General features: G+C 39.7%; 1 protein-coding gene and 1 non-coding gene across 4 annotated transcripts in view; one reads left to right on the top strand and one right to left on the bottom strand.

The window, feature by feature from the left end:
* Window positions 1-1394: 1394 nt before the first annotated feature.
* Window positions 1395-1466, top strand: trnae-uuc. The gene has a single exon. It is a non-coding gene; the product is annotated as a tRNA-Glu (tRNA).
* A 4175-nt stretch (window positions 1467-5641) lies between these two features.
* The window catches only part of uspl1 (ubiquitin specific peptidase like 1), a 34009-nt gene continuing 22550 nt past the window's right edge, over window positions 5642-17100 (bottom strand). For all 3 annotated transcript variants that reach the window (XM_034178220.1, XM_034178222.1, XM_034178219.1), the window contains 4 exons: window positions 9465-9594; window positions 9236-9361; window positions 8972-9132; window positions 5642-7706 (listed from right to left, as the gene is read on the bottom strand). In XM_034178220.1, coding sequence (XP_034034111.1) covers window positions 5866-7706; window positions 8972-9132; window positions 9236-9361; window positions 9465-9594 — 2258 coding nt within the window. In that variant the 3' untranslated portion in view covers window positions 5642-5865. The remainder of the gene's footprint in view (window positions 7707-8971; window positions 9133-9235; window positions 9362-9464; window positions 9595-17100) is intronic.

Genomic DNA, 17100 nt, shown 5'->3' with positions numbered 1-17100 from the left:
CTCTGGCCGTACTAACAAAGAAAACAATGTAATAAAAGCACAACAAGGAATTGCCAAACAGGCAGTGACAGAAATGTTGCAGCTACACAACCAAATACACATAATGTAGTTCATTTATTACAGCAAGCAGTAACTAAAAAGACAACTGAGAAGTGAAAAGCAGAGTCCCAGTAAAATGTACTGGGATGCCAGAACAGTCGCTAAAATGGGACATTCCTTAGCTTTCACCCCATGCCCAATACAAACGTCCAAGTCCATTTACTTTGTGTAGATATTCCCAAAATAAAAAGGTGAATGAGTCATTTATAGTGACTGATGACAAGTAATGACTTTCCCTGGCACACAACTTCAGTGCCAGGAAACTGAGCTAAGCATCCACGCGGTTATAAGTGGGAGAAACAAGCGAGTCCTACATTGTGGAACTCTGAAGTAATCACCAGTCCCTTGAATACGTGGATCCTGACACAAAACTCCTTCTCTCAGGTTGTTCAGAAACATTTTTTGTGCCGAATATGTAACTGTGGACATTCCGAGGGGAAAATCCTGCTCTCTGAGGTTGTTTAGAAATATTTTTTGTGAATATATGACTGGACATTCCAAGGGGAAAACCCTGTATTGTGGTGTCTGTGGAGCAAAATTCAAATGGGAAGCCAGGAAAAACTGAGCTTGTTCTCCTCAGAACTCGTGGCAACATACTGGCGTACACTTCAGAAGACTCAATACTTTGCAATGTTTCTGGTAAAACACATTTCTGTAACGATGGACCAAACCAATTCTTCCTATAGTGGCTTTGTAATTCTCTTCAGACACAATAAAACTTTTAAGGAAGCAGGTTGTTACCTTAATGACAGGTCAATCAAATTAAAGAAATGCTTTGCCTTTGTATTGCAAAATTGAATAGTTGTATACAAGGGCAACATCTTTATTTTTTTTTTGGGGGGGGGGGGGGCGATCAACTAAACTAAATATTTGGTGTGGTGTTTGAATTATGTTTGTAAATGTACAATTTTGACTGTGTTTATTTAAAATATCCCCAAATAAATGAAAATTTGTTGCGCTAGATTCGTGTGCATTTTTTTGTTAAAGATGTTGTACAGTCACTCAGAATTTAAACTATAGTTGAAGTCAATTATTGGCACCCCAACGCGGCCCTGACAGGGTGACAAGAGTGTCTGTGGTCTGAACTGCCCTTTGAGAAACAGTGCCTCTTGTGGTTCCTGTCGGTATCGCACCTGTTAGAGAAGAAAGAGCCACTTTGCAACCGAAAATCTATCAAAGCATCGCAAAAAATGTCTGTTGTAAAGTATGTAATAATGCTATCAATTCAGACACAAAAAAGATTTCCATGCACAATACATATATAAAAGAATTAAAAACAGATTTTTGCCTTAATCTCCCATATGGTCTAGCGGTTAGGATTCCTGGTTTTCACCCAGGCGGCCCGGGTTCAACTCCCGGTATGGGAATGACTTTTTTTTTTTTTCCTCTTTTAAAACTCAACGATGTGCATTCGAAGTCAGCAGAGAAACTTAAAAATGTTAACGCGGACTGTATTCTTAAACTTTATCAATTTATTCACAATTGTGATGGCTCCCTGGTAAAATGCTGTTTACTTACACACAACAGCCGCTAGGTGGCTCGTGAGCGTTACTCATGTTAACTTATGTCCAATAGTGAACTTTTGTTGTAAATAATCGTTAGCTGAAGACCACTGTCTGTTGAACACTAGCCTTTAGGATACTTGTCCCCATTTTAGATTTGATTTAAAAAGATATTTAAAAACTACAAAAAATAAAATAAAATTCATCACTGACCTGGAGGCCTCGTATCCCCCTTCACAGCAATGTATGTAGCTCCATGCCTAATGTAGCCATGTCATGACAACAATGTAACAAGGCAACTTTGAACTGCATTGTAATAATCACTGTGGAGACTAGCTTCCAAGTTTTTTACTGGGGAGACTACAGAGAAAAAACAGCAATCAGGAAAAATTTAGTGGAAGCCATGATTTTATTAGTTTGGAAAGTTTGGGGAAAGATGTTAAAGTTTAAAAGCACACGACGGCTACAGCACTGCAGTAAGCACTTGACCTACATCTACAAGGGACACACACCTGCTGTAAATAAAATCCCTGGAAATTTACAGAGGTCAGTGCCATCATAGACAGACAGTTTTTGGCTCTGTGACCTTCAAAACTACATTAGCAACTACACTCATCAAACTTGACCAAGGCCTTCCAGAGATGCATCCTTGCTCCCAATTTTGTAGGCCTGTATTATTTTTGTTGCAAATATTTTAAAACTATGATATTCAGTTATGTCAAAGTCAGTCTTCATTGGAGTTGGCCAGACCTTGAAGGCATGTATGTTAGCTGCAAATTTGATGAACCTCTGAAACCCTTGGAAAGTTACTGAGCGTAGTCACACAAATTTTTGTTCTGTAACCTTCAACATTTGGTCAAGGTCACTCATCATTGAACTGGACCGAAACCTTTCAAATTTCTTAAACTTGTCTCAGAAATATGAAAAGGTTTCTACGTCCCTCCGTTGGGGTGATGGTGGACAAAAAAAAACGTTGTGTTGCCATAGCTTTAAAGTACCAGATTACAACTTGGAAGATTTGAGGGTGATTCTTAGACTACGGGCACTTATGTCCTTTGATCATATTGTATGAAAAACAGAAAAAAGGGAAATTTCACACTTTTATAGTTATCTTTACAATGAAAGTGTGTTAAGAAATTTGTTCTAGTAGTCTATGATGACTTTTTCACCTTTTTTCAGCATCATTATATGCAAATATTGCCATTTTGTGCTTGTCCCACACCCAGACTTTTGATCTTCGATGATAAAAATGAATGGTAAAGAAACGTTTTTTCTAATGTTTTAAAATATCTCTGAATAAAATATCAGTAAAATAATCAAAACATAACTGGGGTATTCAATGTCATACAACTGTTGTGATTTTTTTTAAACAAACTGTAGTTGTCCCACACTATTGCCATAATTTCCACAACACTGTAATGTCCCTTTAAACAGTTTGTATGAAAGATTGTTTGGGTAGTTTCTATGGAGATAAACAGTGGCATCTGAGCACATGTATATAGCGCCAAATCACAACAAACAGTTGCCCCAAGGCGCTTTATATTGTAAGGCAACGGTGTGGTGGAAATTACATTTACAAGGCCAATAGTGTCCATAGTTAAAGAATCACCCTTGAATTTACACAAGTCCATTTAGCAGCTGTAGCATGACAGAATAGGACTTACTGTATACACTGTATGTTCATTTTCTTTTGAAGAACACAGGCCAAAGTGTCACCTCTTTTCTACATTATCAAAATTGTGCTTTTATGATTGATTTAGCATCCACACTACACTGCATATAGCTGCTTTAATGATGCGTGGTCAAAAAAGGGCTTGGCTAAATACATTTTTTGATTATATTGATACATCATTTGGCTGAGTGATAGTCTTTATGGTGCATCCAGGAAATATTCACTGCACTTCCCTTTTATCCACATCTTATGTTACAGCTTTATTCTAAAATGGATTCATTTTTTTCCTCAAAATTCTACACACAATAGCCCATAATGACTATGTGAAAAACCTTAATATTTTTGCAAATTTATTAAAAATAAACTATGAAATCACATGTACATGAGTATTCACAGCCTTTGGCATGAAGCTCAAAATTGAGCTCAGGTGCATCGTTTCCAGATCATCCTTGAGATGTTTAAATGGAGTCCACCTGGGGTAAATTTAGTTGATTGGCATGATCTGGAAAGACACACACCTGTCTACATATAAGGTCCCACAGTTGACAGTGCATATCAGAGTACAAACCAAGCATGAAAGTCTGTAGACCCCTCAAACAGGATCATCCGGAAGCACAAATCTGGCGAAGGGTACAGAAACATTTCTGCTGCTTTGAATGTCCCAATGAGCACAGGACTCTCAGAGCATGAGAAACAAATCTCTGGGCTGATGAGACAGATGCTTTAGCCTGAATGCCAGGCATCATGTTTGGAGGAAACCAGGCACCATCCCTACAGTAAAGCATGGTGGAAGCAGCATCATGCTGCGGGGATGTTTTTCAACCTGATGAGAGTTTGAGGTGTTACAAAGAGGAATGGACAAAACTGCCCCAAGATAGGTGCACCAAGATTGTGGAATTATATTCAAGAGTCTCAGCTATAATTGTTGCCAAAGGTGCATCAACAAGTATTGAGCAAAGGGTGTGAATACGTGTAATTTTTTTTATTTATTTATTTATTTTTTTTTAGTAAAATTGCTTCCAAAAACTTTTTTATGTCATTATGGGGTGTTGCAAGTACAATTTTGAGGGGGGGGGGGGGGGGGGGGGGGAAAAGAATTTACTCCATTTTAGGCAAGGATGGTGACCAAGTGGTTACTGCAGTTGGTTGCCATGCTGAAGGTTCCCGGTTCAAACCTCACCCCCCTGCCACATTTCTCCATATAACATGGAGCTGCATCAGGAAGGGGATCCGGCGTAGAAATTGTGCCAAATCAACATGCAGGTCCTCCGAGTGAAACAAGGGAGCAGCCGAAGAGGCTTACTTCCTGGATTAAAGCTGTAACATAAAATGTGGAACAAATGCTGTGAATACTTTCTGGATGCACTGTAGAACCAAGAATTTGGACTACGTATGAAAGCTGGAGTCCAATCTTCTCTCATTGTTGTGGGGCAGAGTGCAACAAGATGTTTCTTGCATTCATGACATGTCATGAAGTCAGAAATTATGAGCTCCAACTTTGAACAAAACCATAGGCACAGAAACAGGCAGAAATCACATTTCAATTCATCTGACTTGAGGTCATAAGAACTCTACTCGACATTCTCTGACGCACGTCAGTTTGACTGTCATGAAGACTGTTGAAACAGTACTGTCACAAATGCAATTAAATTACTTTTAACCAGTGATTTATGTTCGTCAGAGATGGGTTTGCATACATTATATAAAAGTTGCCAGATTTCAGTTTCACATAAGTCCAGACTACACACAGAAATACACTCACCTGACAAATGTCCAAGCAGCAGTTAAATATTTGTGTTACTTGTAAAGACAACAAAGCTCGAATGTTACCACATGCAACTGTCGTTTTCCAAATTCCTCAATTGAGCAGTTTTTAATACTCAAAAATGGGGTTTTCTGAGTTCATAGTAGTCTTGAACGCAGCATTTTATCATTATCCTTCAACTCTTCATCTCCTTTTTCCACCCACCTGCTCAGACATTTATGATTTTGTGATACATGCACATCAGCATTCTCATTTCTACTGCAAAGATCCCCCCCCCCCCCCCAGCACTCTCCAATATATTACCCAGAACTGACCTTGAGTAAGCTGAAAAAAAAAATGACTAGTGTTAACATAAATTAAAAAACTGTTTCTAAAGGGGGAAAAAAGTATCACATTTTAATAAGAGCTTCAAAATTCACATCCTCATAGAATCAAGGTCTTTAGAAGTTTCTTGTATTACACCGATAAATGATCACAAAACATTTTACAGAGATTTCTTAAAAAAATCTCTCCCACAACAAAGGTTAAAAATGTAAATGATGTGTACAACGTGCCAATGCAGCAGGAAAAAAACAAAAACTACAATCTTGCAACAATAGATGACATGAGATGGAAGAAACAATGTTACCAGCTATGAAAATGACACAGATGTTAAAAACAAACGAACCTTTCAGGATCTTGTTAAACTTTCAAAACTAATGGTGAAACAAATACGCAGATTTTGTTTAATTTTCCAAACTATATACGGGTGCTCTTTGGAAATTCTGCCTGACTGATAGTGATACTATTTACAATTGTAGCTTGCAGATAACATCCATCTAAACAATTTAAAAGAAAATATCCAGACCACTTAGTGCCTCTGTGTCCATCTCAGTTGGCTGCTGAACTGCAGCCTCAGCAATGAAGTCCTCCAAGAAGTTCTCGGTGTGGGTGGTGACAGACCCATTCCCAATTGCATTCACCTGAGATAGTCCGCCAGTGCTATTAAGCCCACAGTCCAGTCGGTCAACTCCATCTTGTCTACTGACAAGCATCTCGAGGAGGCCAGTGCTGTCTGGTGATAGGTTGCTAGCTGTTGTTGCTGGTGAGACCAAGTTGGAGAAAAACCCTTCAGAAGGAGAGTGGGCACTGGTGCTGGAGCTCACATTATATGGGGAACTCTGCTCAGTGCTGTCTGGTCTGAGGCTTGCTCCACCCTGGTGTTTCAGTAGCTCATTCAGCTTTGCAAGCTTCTTCTTCTTTGCTTTTAGTTTCTTCAGTAACTTGTACCTCAAAGCTTCAGTGTCGGTGAGACCTGGCATAAGCTTAAAGGAGTGGCTGCTGTGTTTCTTGGAGTATGATATTTCACCACTGTCAGGTATTCCAAATGAAGGAAGTGATGTGTTAGACACCATTGTGGTGTTCAGTGTTGACTCCTGGCTGTCAGAAGTAACCACCTGAAACGGCTTTGGATCACAACTGGGGTATGAAACAGATGCAGGAGATTTAAGTGGACTTTGAGTTTTTGAGTTCTTTGCACCAAATGCATTGTACTTTTCTGCAGCCTTCATTGGGAGTTCCTCGCTTTCCTCTGTCCTGAGCTGCAGTTTAGGAACGAGTCCCACAGGATTACGTTGTCTCCTCATTGGTATTTGGTTGTACTGTATAGGACTAGTAGGGTTTAGTTGCCCAGCACAGTTGGACATCTGGGTGGGACTAATTTCACTGGCATAATTATGGACTTGAGTTAGGGGGTGTTTGCTGAGCAAGAATGTCCAGCGGGCATTCTGAACTGCGGGACTATTCTGGTATGTACGTGGTGGCGATGTATCAGCACAAGTCACAGGTGTAGTTTCAGCAGGTGGATCAACATCCTGAACATCACTCTCAGGTTCGTTACTGATTATTTCAGAGTGCTCCATAGACAGATGTGGTGAATCGTGTGGGGCTGCTTCTGATGGGGCCACCATAATCCTCTTTTGTCTGCCACCAGGTTTGCCTTTGGACCTTCCGCGCCCGCGTCCCCGCCCTCGCCCTCTTGTGGGGTGAGGCACAAATGTAGGCTCACTGGACAAGTCTTTCCCAGCTTCAGAGTCAGAGGAGTTGGAAGGCATTGGAAGTGCCACATCAGCCTTGTCTTGCATTTCATTAGCTATCACTGTGGAGGAACTATCTGGTGCAGTGGAGCAGTCGAGTACTTCATTTCTGCTGGGCAGGTCTGAATCATGAGAATACTCACAGACATTATTCAGAGGCTGGACTTCTGAGTCAGCGGTACAGTCCACCAGGGTGAGTGTGATGATGTCATTGTGCGTAAGACCCTCAAAGGTGTCGAGCAGTGTTGTATACCCGATTGAAGTGTCCAAGCACACTGTATCTGTTGTCTCCAAGACACTGCTGCCATCACCGGATTCTGGGAGACTACAGTCAATGTCAAGGTCATTTTTGGAGATGAGGAGAGACTTGTCTGGAGTGCAAGGCAACAGCTCAACCTCCTCAGTTACGTTGCAATTCATCTCACTTGTTGAAGAAGAAGACTTGGCACATGTTGCGGGGGTAGAAAAACAGCTGGGCTCTTCATCCTCCTGCACCTCCCAGAAGACAACATGGATCTCATGAGCAGGGATCGGAAGTTTGGGATGGATTTTGCAGTGCGGATGTTTCAAATCATCAAATTCCATCCATGATCCTACAAAGAACAGATACGTGGAGAGACTGTTACATGAATTTAAAAAAGGGACATAAAAATACATGAAATTATCTCCAGATGAACTATGATCACATTCTGAGACACATTCATTTTCGCTGGATTTCTCATAGAAGCAGTGCTGGCCTTGGTGGCCAACAGACCCAGGATTTGGAAATGAAAGAACCTGAAAGACAAGCTCATTTCAATCTACATTTAACTTTCAAATAACACATCTGTTCAGATAGAGAATGAATTGTCTCCTTCAGCTTCATTGATGCAGAATTTTCTACAGGACTATGTAGACCAGAGGTGGGCAACTTGTTCCAGAAAGGGCCAAGAGGGTGCAGGTTTTCTCTGCAGGCACTGACTCCACCAGGTGATTTCACTGGTTAACTGATTCCATCTGCTCAAAGTGATAATCAGTGAAATCACCTGGTGGTGTCAGTGGTTGCAAAGAAAACAGTGTTGGTGCCACGTTTATAAAACTCTGTGTAGACACAACTAAAATGCTGTACATTCTAAAGCAAAAATATGTATACAAATTCATTTTGACAGCTACCAAGCCACACATATGCATAATCCTCTTTCATTAATATCAATTATTGCAAATGTACACACATGCACAAGCCTGCAGTCCATTCCTATCTTTAGCCATGAATGAATGTATACACTCCTTCAAGTCAACATTTGCAAATAAAATGCTATCTGCACCTCAAGTTATCACACATTCAAATTAAAACAATAGCAAAGGAAAAGTACCGTTTCAAAGAATGTGAAACTGAGACACTCATCAAAGAAGTGGGGAACAATTTAATCAGTTTTGATTGTCTTGAGTTCCAGAAACACAAAAAAAAAAAAAGGTACTCAATTGGAAATTGTAACAGAAGCGATCATCTTTGTACTTCCACAGTAAGAGACCTTGACAGAGGTAAAAACAAAATGGACAGACAGACGGACAGACAGACTCAAGCAACATGAGTTTGGTTTCAAACTGTTAATGAGCTGAGCAAGCTCAGCTCTGGGGTGTGGTGTTTTTGGGGTATCTGGCTCAAGCTCCTCACCACTGAAAATGTGTGGCATTGCTTATTTCTGACAGAGTGGGTCATACTGATTGATTTGAGGTTGGTGTCAAGTTGTGATCCCTCGAGTGAATCTAGCATGATGAGTCTGTTACTTACCCAGCCAAGGCCAGTAACATCAATAAAAAATAAATAAAAAAATAAATAAAAAATAAAACAAATACATAAATAATTTAAAATACCTACCATCTGCTTTACAAATCCAGGTGACAAAGTGTTTAAGCGATTTGATGAACTGTATGATGATAGTGATTGAGTAGGATTTCCCATCAAAGCTGAAGGAGTACATTCGGACATCATTGTCAGGAAGTCCCTCAACAAAATGCAATGCAAATACTGGAGGCACACTAGATAACACAGAGCAAACGGTGGAATTTAATTTTTTGTCAATCAGTTCCTTATATTTCAATATTAAAGGTACTTAGATCTGCATGCACACAACTTGATCACCTCTCAAGCACCATCATCCTCCTCTGCTTCCTCTTACGACACACATTGCAGGAAGCGAAGTGAACTGCACAAAGCGGATGCCAGTCGTTTGCAATATTTGTGAAAGTTGGAAGAGTTTTTGTAAACCTGAAAAGTTAAACATGAAGCACAATTAGAATGGGACAGTTTCACTAGAAAGAAACATGGATTACCTTTGTGACCTGTGTATTCAGTCTGCATCATTGCATACCTTGTCTTAGTGATAACATTGCAGCCGGTGCAGATAAGTTCCCACTGAAAGGTGAACTGGAACAGAGGCTCCAACCAAGAATCCATCTTAACCAAAAGTGGCATTGCAAACACAGGAGTTTCCCTCTGGCCTAGAATGAAACAACATGTAGCAGTTAGTGATGTAAGTTGATTCAGGACATGCAGTTATACAAGTAATAATCCTGCCCTCTATTCTTGTTATCAACCAGGGAGCTGTGGGAAAGCAAAATTGCCCCCTTCAAAAAACACACAACCATACTAGCTGCTTGCATGTACGAGGTCTGTTAGAAAAGTATTGGACCTTTTTATTTTTTTCAAAAACCTGATGGATTTGAATCACGTGTGTTTGCATGAACCAACCTTGAACCTTCGTGCGCATGCATGAATTTTTTCATGCCTGTTGATTGCGTCATTTGCTGGTAAGCTGCATTTGTGTGAAGATGTGTGTAGTGCTCTCGGTGGATTTTCATTGCAAGGAAAATGACGTATCGACTGGAGCAGTGCTACTGAATCAAATTTTGCCAGAAACTGAGCGACAGCCAGGTGGAAACCATTCGGATTATTCAGACGGCTTTCGGTGGCTTTTCAGTCGTGTCACTATCCAAGAAATTGTGGAAGAGGTGGGCATGGCACAGCATGTCCTGTGAGACTTCAACACGAAGGTGCTTTTGCTCCGCCGTTAGCAGCTTTGGCACGACTTTCGCCGCCACTTTTTTCATGGCCAAATCTTCTATCACAGTGGAATGTGCCGAAAAAGTGCTGATGTCCACCTCTTCCGCAATTTCTCAGTCACACAACGGTCCCGCATCACCACATCATTCACTTTGGCAATGACCTGGTCATTTCAGCATGTTGATGGCTGACCAGAGCGTGGCTCGCTCTCCACCGTTGTGCAGACGTCTTTAAACCGGTTGTACCGCTCCTTAATCTGTGTGATGCCCATAGCATCATCACCAAAAGCCGTCTGAATAATCCGAATGGTTTCCACCTGGCTGTCGCCCAGTTTCTGTCAAAATTTGATGCGGCGCTGCTCCAGTCGTTCCGTCATTTTCCTTGCAATGAAAATCCGACAAGCGCACTACACACGTCCTCACACAAATGCTGCTTGCCAGCAAATGACGCAACTGACAGGCGTGAAAAAATTCACGCATGCGCACGAAGGTTCAAGGTTGGTTCATGCAAGCACACGTGATTCAAATCCATCAGGTTTTTGCAAAAAATGGTCCGATACTTTTCTAACAGACCTCGTATTATACACTCACTGGCCACTTTATTGGGTACACCTGTTCAATTGTTTAACACAAACAACGAATCAGTCAATCACACGGCAGCAAAGGGATTTAAGTGATTTTGAACATGGCATGGTTGTTGGTGTCAGATGGGCTGGAAAAGAGTAGAAACTGCTGATCTACTGGGATCTTCACGCACTACCATCTCTAGGGCTTACAGAGAATGATCCAAAAAAGAGAGGACATCCAGTAAACACCAGTTGATGTGAGAGGAGAATGGGCAGACTGGTTAAATGGGTGACTGTGTGATGTTATCATGCCAATATGGACCAACATGTCTGAGGACTGTTTCCAACACCTTTTTGACTCTATGATGAAGTGGTATAGCATGGTTCTTGTAAGCGTTATAACAGAGTAATGGCCGGTTATGCTGCTGCCTGAAAAAAAAATTACACTGCAACTGGACCGTTATGTTGTTTTCAAGGGTGTGTAGCAGGAAAGTTATAATTTCTCTACGTTGATTGTGGAACCACTGTTTCTGATTCAGAAGCAGTGGTTCCACAAAACATTCATCAACATTTGTCAAAGCCATTTAAAGATGTCACTCATTACCTTTCTGCTGATTGAAGTCGCTAACCGTGATTCTTGTCTATTGTTGTGAGCAAGAAATGAGAATCATCTGCCATTTCACACCAGACAGTTTTTATTTGTTCCTCATTAACGTGCCTTTTTTTGGGTCAGCCCATGTGATAGTTCTCTGGCGTGGACTGGACTATCTCCTGCTTCACCGGTTAGAAAACTGAACTTATGGTCCCTCATGTAAAGGAAAAATAATAACAATAATATCCTCCATGTGTTGTGGGATTTGACTGATTAAAAATTGTTCCTGATGTGGTTCTCTGCCAAGTAAAGTTGGAAAGATATTCAAAGATTCGACCTTCCATAATCAATAACTTCAAAGCTAATCACCATTTTAAATCAAATAGCGTCTTTCCAAATGTTGTTATACAGACAACCAACTAAAACAGTTTTTTCCCTATCAAAATGAGACATCCTCTGTTCTTTGCTAAGCTCAAAGGCCGTCAACAAATTATCACGGGGAAAGGAAATGCTTTGATTAAAAACTCAATGTCACATTTATGGTTTGTAGTGCTACCAAACTCACATCACACACACACCAATGAACTCTCTCTGGTTGTACTACAGCACTTACACTGGAAAAAATGTACTATTATATAATTTCAGTGATATTTTTTTATTCCAATAAATTTGAATAAAAATCGCTATTTATTGCTAGTAGCACCACCAAACTCACATCACACATCAATGAACTCCCACTGGTTGCACTACAGCACTTAGATTGGAAAAAGATACTATTCCATAATTTCAGCGATTTTTTTTATAGTAATAAATTTGAATAAAATCTCAACAACCTTTTATTTATATCTTACAGTGCAACCAAACTCACATGACACATTAATGAACTCCTTCTGGCTGTACTTCTGGAAAAGAAAAAAAAAAAAAAGGTTTTGGTCAACTGCAGTGTGTTGTCCGTATAACAACATTTGGAACAATGTGTCATTTGATTTAAAACGCGGATTTGCTTTAAGTAAAAACAAAGAGTGTGATCATAACTACACATCGTTTGCCAACTCCTCACCAACCAAATTATCCTGGTACTGGTAGCTCATTTTACAAGTTAAAACACTCAATTTCTGTTGAAATTTAACTTCCTGACAATGTGAAGAAGGCGATATATGTGCATCAAGACACAATGTCAAACCTGGTGAAACTGGCCTCAACCATTGCTATAATTCCTATTTCAACAGCAAGTATATTGAGAATTTCATATATGATAATTATTTAATTTAACCTGGTATTATACCTGGTGTTCATATACTATTGACTTGAATAAATTTAGCCAACATGATAAGCATCTTGAAACAAAACTTATTAAATGCATTTACTCGTATTGCCTCAATACACATGCACTGTGATGATGACTGTCAGCCGGAGGCTGAGGTTTCAAGTAATTTATATTTTCAGACTGTAAAAGGGGCTTTTCTACTATGATGAGGGTCAAGACCCCCCTCCGAAACAGAACGAAAGAACAAAACCTAGACAACTCATGATTTCTACTGAAGGGGATGAGGCAGAAACATTCAGCTTTTACTCAGCTTGCAACAACTGGGCCAAGATGAATAAAAGAATGAGTGCATTGCCCGTGGGGATCCACAGGCTCTAGATTAGGTATTGTTTACAAATAGGTAGCTGACATTTTTCAAGGGTGGTAATAAATTGCAAAGCTTCGATAAGGAGTTGGGGTGGAGTGTGAGTCCAGAATGTTTTTAGAACCTTAGCCCTCAACAGTTTTTAGAAGAACCTTTTGTTTCCTGTTAATGACATTTTTTCTGTTAATTTACTGTCTTAATGTATTTATAAATTGTTTAGGTTTTTGTTACTATCTGCACACTAATAATGATAATATTAATACTATTATCATTATAATAATGATACTATTATTATTATCATTATTATTATATTTTATTTTACTATATTTTATTTCACTTTTACTGTTTTGTCATTTGATTTTTAAATGGACCACAGCAGAAATGTGTTTTCACTTTCTTGTGTCATCCATGTGTTTTTAATGTATTTACAATTATATTACGTACTTACACTGAACTTACTAAATAAAATCATGCACACATGCACTCACACTTTTAATATAAAGATGATTTACCATCTCCCTGCTGGAATGGCGTGTGAGGCCAGAATGTAATTAGCAACGCTAAAATACATAGTTTCTCCAAACATATTTGTCTTATCAGCATTCTGTTTTGGCAGCATTCATCCTTGACCCAAAATACATAACCATACCAAACGGCAAATGCCAGCTGTCCTCAGTTTGTCTGTGATCGAAGTTACACTCGCACGCACGGACAGGTTCTTGTGTTTTCTGCATTCTCCCGCAACCAGGTACTTCTATTTTTAGACACAAACAAACAATGGCGGAAGACATCAAATGCAATACACATTTCACTCATGGTACCAGCATCATGACACTTAACTAAACTGATTAAACCAACTAAATTACAAAAACACAATAAATCAATAACACTAACAACAGTGTTAAACTAACACGAACCACGACATTTAAAACCCCAAACTCCCATGGTGCATTGCAACACAACATCCATTATTTACTGGTTTGCCAAAATCACCAATTTCTCAACAATATTTGTCCTATTAACTTTCTATTTTTGCACAGTTCATCCTTGACCCAAAATATATAAGCATACCAAACTGCAAATGTCAGCTCTCCCCAGCGTCTCTGTGATCGAAGCCAAACACAAGCACACACACAGAGGCCACTTGGCTATTATAATACAGATTTATCTTATTGCCTGAGCATTCTGTAATCCAATCTATGATAGAATTGCACATGTAACTGTTTTCATTTCAATAAATGTTGTTGAGCTCATGATTTGTTATTGTGAGGTTAAGTACCCGATTGTCAAATATTTTGTAAACATGGCATGTAAAAGATAAATAAAAAAATAATAATAATAAAAAAAATGGTCTAATTAAGTTCATTCCAGAGCTATTTGGTACATTTACACCAAAAAAAAGGTGCTTTATACACTCATAATGCAAAAGCAGGCTCTGTCTCCCTGGCTCCCCCATGGGGCCCCGCTTAAGCACTACCTAATGCCCGCCCAAACACCCAGCTTTTATAAGCAATTTTTTACTCTGCTAAAAATCATGGTGACAACCCTGTATAGAGGATTTTCTTAAAAAGAAGGCTTGAAAGTTCAGCTACAATTTGTCAGAAGGCACATCTAAAATGCAAGCCGAGATATGATCCGTTTTGTTGAAAGAAAATCCTTCTCTGCTCCACTGCTCTCTGAAGCCAAGAGTAGCGATGCAAAATGCATAACTTCTTCCGGGTTGTCTGAGTGTCTTTCCTCACACATCTCCTCCTCAAGAGTTACCAAAGTTCACTGAAAGGACTAGATGTTACAATCCCTAATGTGTGCACCACCTTTTCAGGGAGTTCTTGATGGATGGCTGTTATTAGGCTTTACCTAATACAGTACCATACTATCTGTATTTCTTAAAGACTAATGCAAAGTAAGTCCAAGACATATTCAGTGACTTGAAAATATTCATGTATCCATCCTCTGACTAGTTTGAATAAAACTGGTAATAAAACCGATTGTTTACATGTACCATGTGTGTACATGTACCAAAGGGGACCATTACTTATGCAACCCATCATCTTGGCTTTAATATTTTTATTTAATTGACATCATGTTGAAGAGATATGCTTTGAGTTTAGCCTGAAGCCTGAATTAATTTCTGTATTTGAAACTGCATAAACAAATTAAAATGCATAAAATCCCAAGGGCTGAATACTTGTTCAAGGCACTGTAAATCACAGTACAAAATTTGTTCCATGCATAAGCCTAGTCATAACATTAAACCACATATTATTTACAATAAAATATTTTAGACAAAGTGGCATGACGCTAGAAGAAATCAAATATTGAGTGTCTTGCTTGAGAGGCTGTCGGAGCATTGCTTTACTGTATGTGAAAAGTATGACCTCAGCCACCTCTCCCTCACTCACAGCAGTAGCGTTATGATTTGCATTGGGTTCTTCAGCCAGCTCTGGTAATTATATCTGTGCTGTTGGCTTGAGGAATGCAGTCCGACAAACTTAACTGTAACAATCTTCTCCACTCTTATTACCTCGCTGCCACTTCAAAGGCATGTCCCTTTACCAATGTCTACTTTCACACAACTGATTAAAAAAACAAAACAAAAAAACAACAGAAAGCAGTTGTTTACAGAAACTGTTTGATGCAACTGAAACAAACTCTGGTACACTCTTGTGGTTTCAGCAGCTACGTGAATCACGCAGTCTGTGCCCAAAATAAGAGGCCAAAACACAAAGTGGCCTCAACAACAGAATAAGAAATTAAACTTGTGGAGCCATTTTTTTTATTTTTTGGTAGAGGGCAATGTCAAGGAATGTAGTGAACAAACACAATAACACACGCATCACCAGCCGAGTGCAGCTGTTGTCCCTATACACTATGTTAGCAGTGGTTATTGCAAATGTGTTTTACTTGTACAGTGGGGAAAATAGGTATTTGATCCACTGTCAATTTTGCAAGTTTTCCCACCTACAAAGAATGAAGAGGTCTGTAATTTTTATTTTAAGTAAACTTCAACTGTGAAAGACAGAATCTAAAAAAGTCAGAAAATCACATTCAAAATCAAATACTTAATTTTCATTTTATTGCATGAAATAAGTATTTGATACAACAGAAAAACAGACCTTAATATTTGGTAAAGAAACATTTGTTTGCCATTACAGAGGTCAGATGTTTCCTGTAGTTTCTTGACCAAGTTTGAACACATTGCAGCAGGGATTTTGGTCCACTCCTACATAAAGATCTTCTCCAGATCTTTCAGGTTTGGAGTTTCAGCTCCCCTCAAAGATTTTCTATTGAGTTCAGGTCTGGAGACTGGCCAGGCCACTCCAGGACCTTGAAATGTTTCTTATGGAGCCCCTCCATAGTTGCCCTTGCTGTGTGTTTGGGGTCATTGTCATGCAGGAAGACCCAGCCATGACCCATCTTCAATGCTCTTACTAAGGAGGTTGTTTGCCAAAATCTCACAATACATGACCCCATCCATCCTACCGTCAATACGATGCAGTCATCCTGTCCCCTTTGCAGAAAAGCACCCCAAAAAAAATTATGTTTCCACCCCCATGCTTCACGGTTGGGACGGTGTTCTTGGGTTGTTCTCATCCTCCAAACACAGTGAGTGAAAATGATACCAAAAAGCTCTATTCTGGTCTCATCTGACCACATGACCTTCTCCCATGCCTACTCTGGATCATCCACATGGTCACCGGTCAACTTCAAACGGGCCTGGACATGTGCTGGCTTGAGCAGGGGGACCTTGCTGCCCTGCAGGATTTTAAACCATGATGGCGTCATGTGTTACTAATGTAATCTTTGGAACTGTGGTCCCAGGTCTCTTCAGGTCATTGACCAGGTCCTCCTGTGTAGTCCTGAGCTTTCTCAGAATCATCCTTAAAACACACAGTCAGATCTTGCATGGAGCCCCAGACTGAGGAAGATTGAGTTTCTTACATTTTCTTATAATTACACCAACAGCTGTTGCCTTCTCACCAAGCTGCTTGCCTGTTGTCCTGTAGGCCATCCCAGCCTTGTGCAGGTCTACAGTTTTGTCCCTGGTGTCCTTAGACAGCTCTTTGGTCTTGGCTATGGTGGATAGATTGGAGTGTGATTGATTGAGTGTGTGAACAGTTGTCTTTTATACAGGTAAAGAGTGCAGAATAGGTGG

This window comes from Thalassophryne amazonica, chromosome 9, assembly GCF_902500255.1.
Source record: "Thalassophryne amazonica chromosome 9, fThaAma1.1, whole genome shotgun sequence".
Taxonomy (NCBI): domain Eukaryota; kingdom Metazoa; phylum Chordata; class Actinopteri; order Batrachoidiformes; family Batrachoididae; genus Thalassophryne; species Thalassophryne amazonica.
Note: the sequence above shows the minus strand (reverse complement) of the source record. Positions and strands in the feature narration are given on the sequence as shown.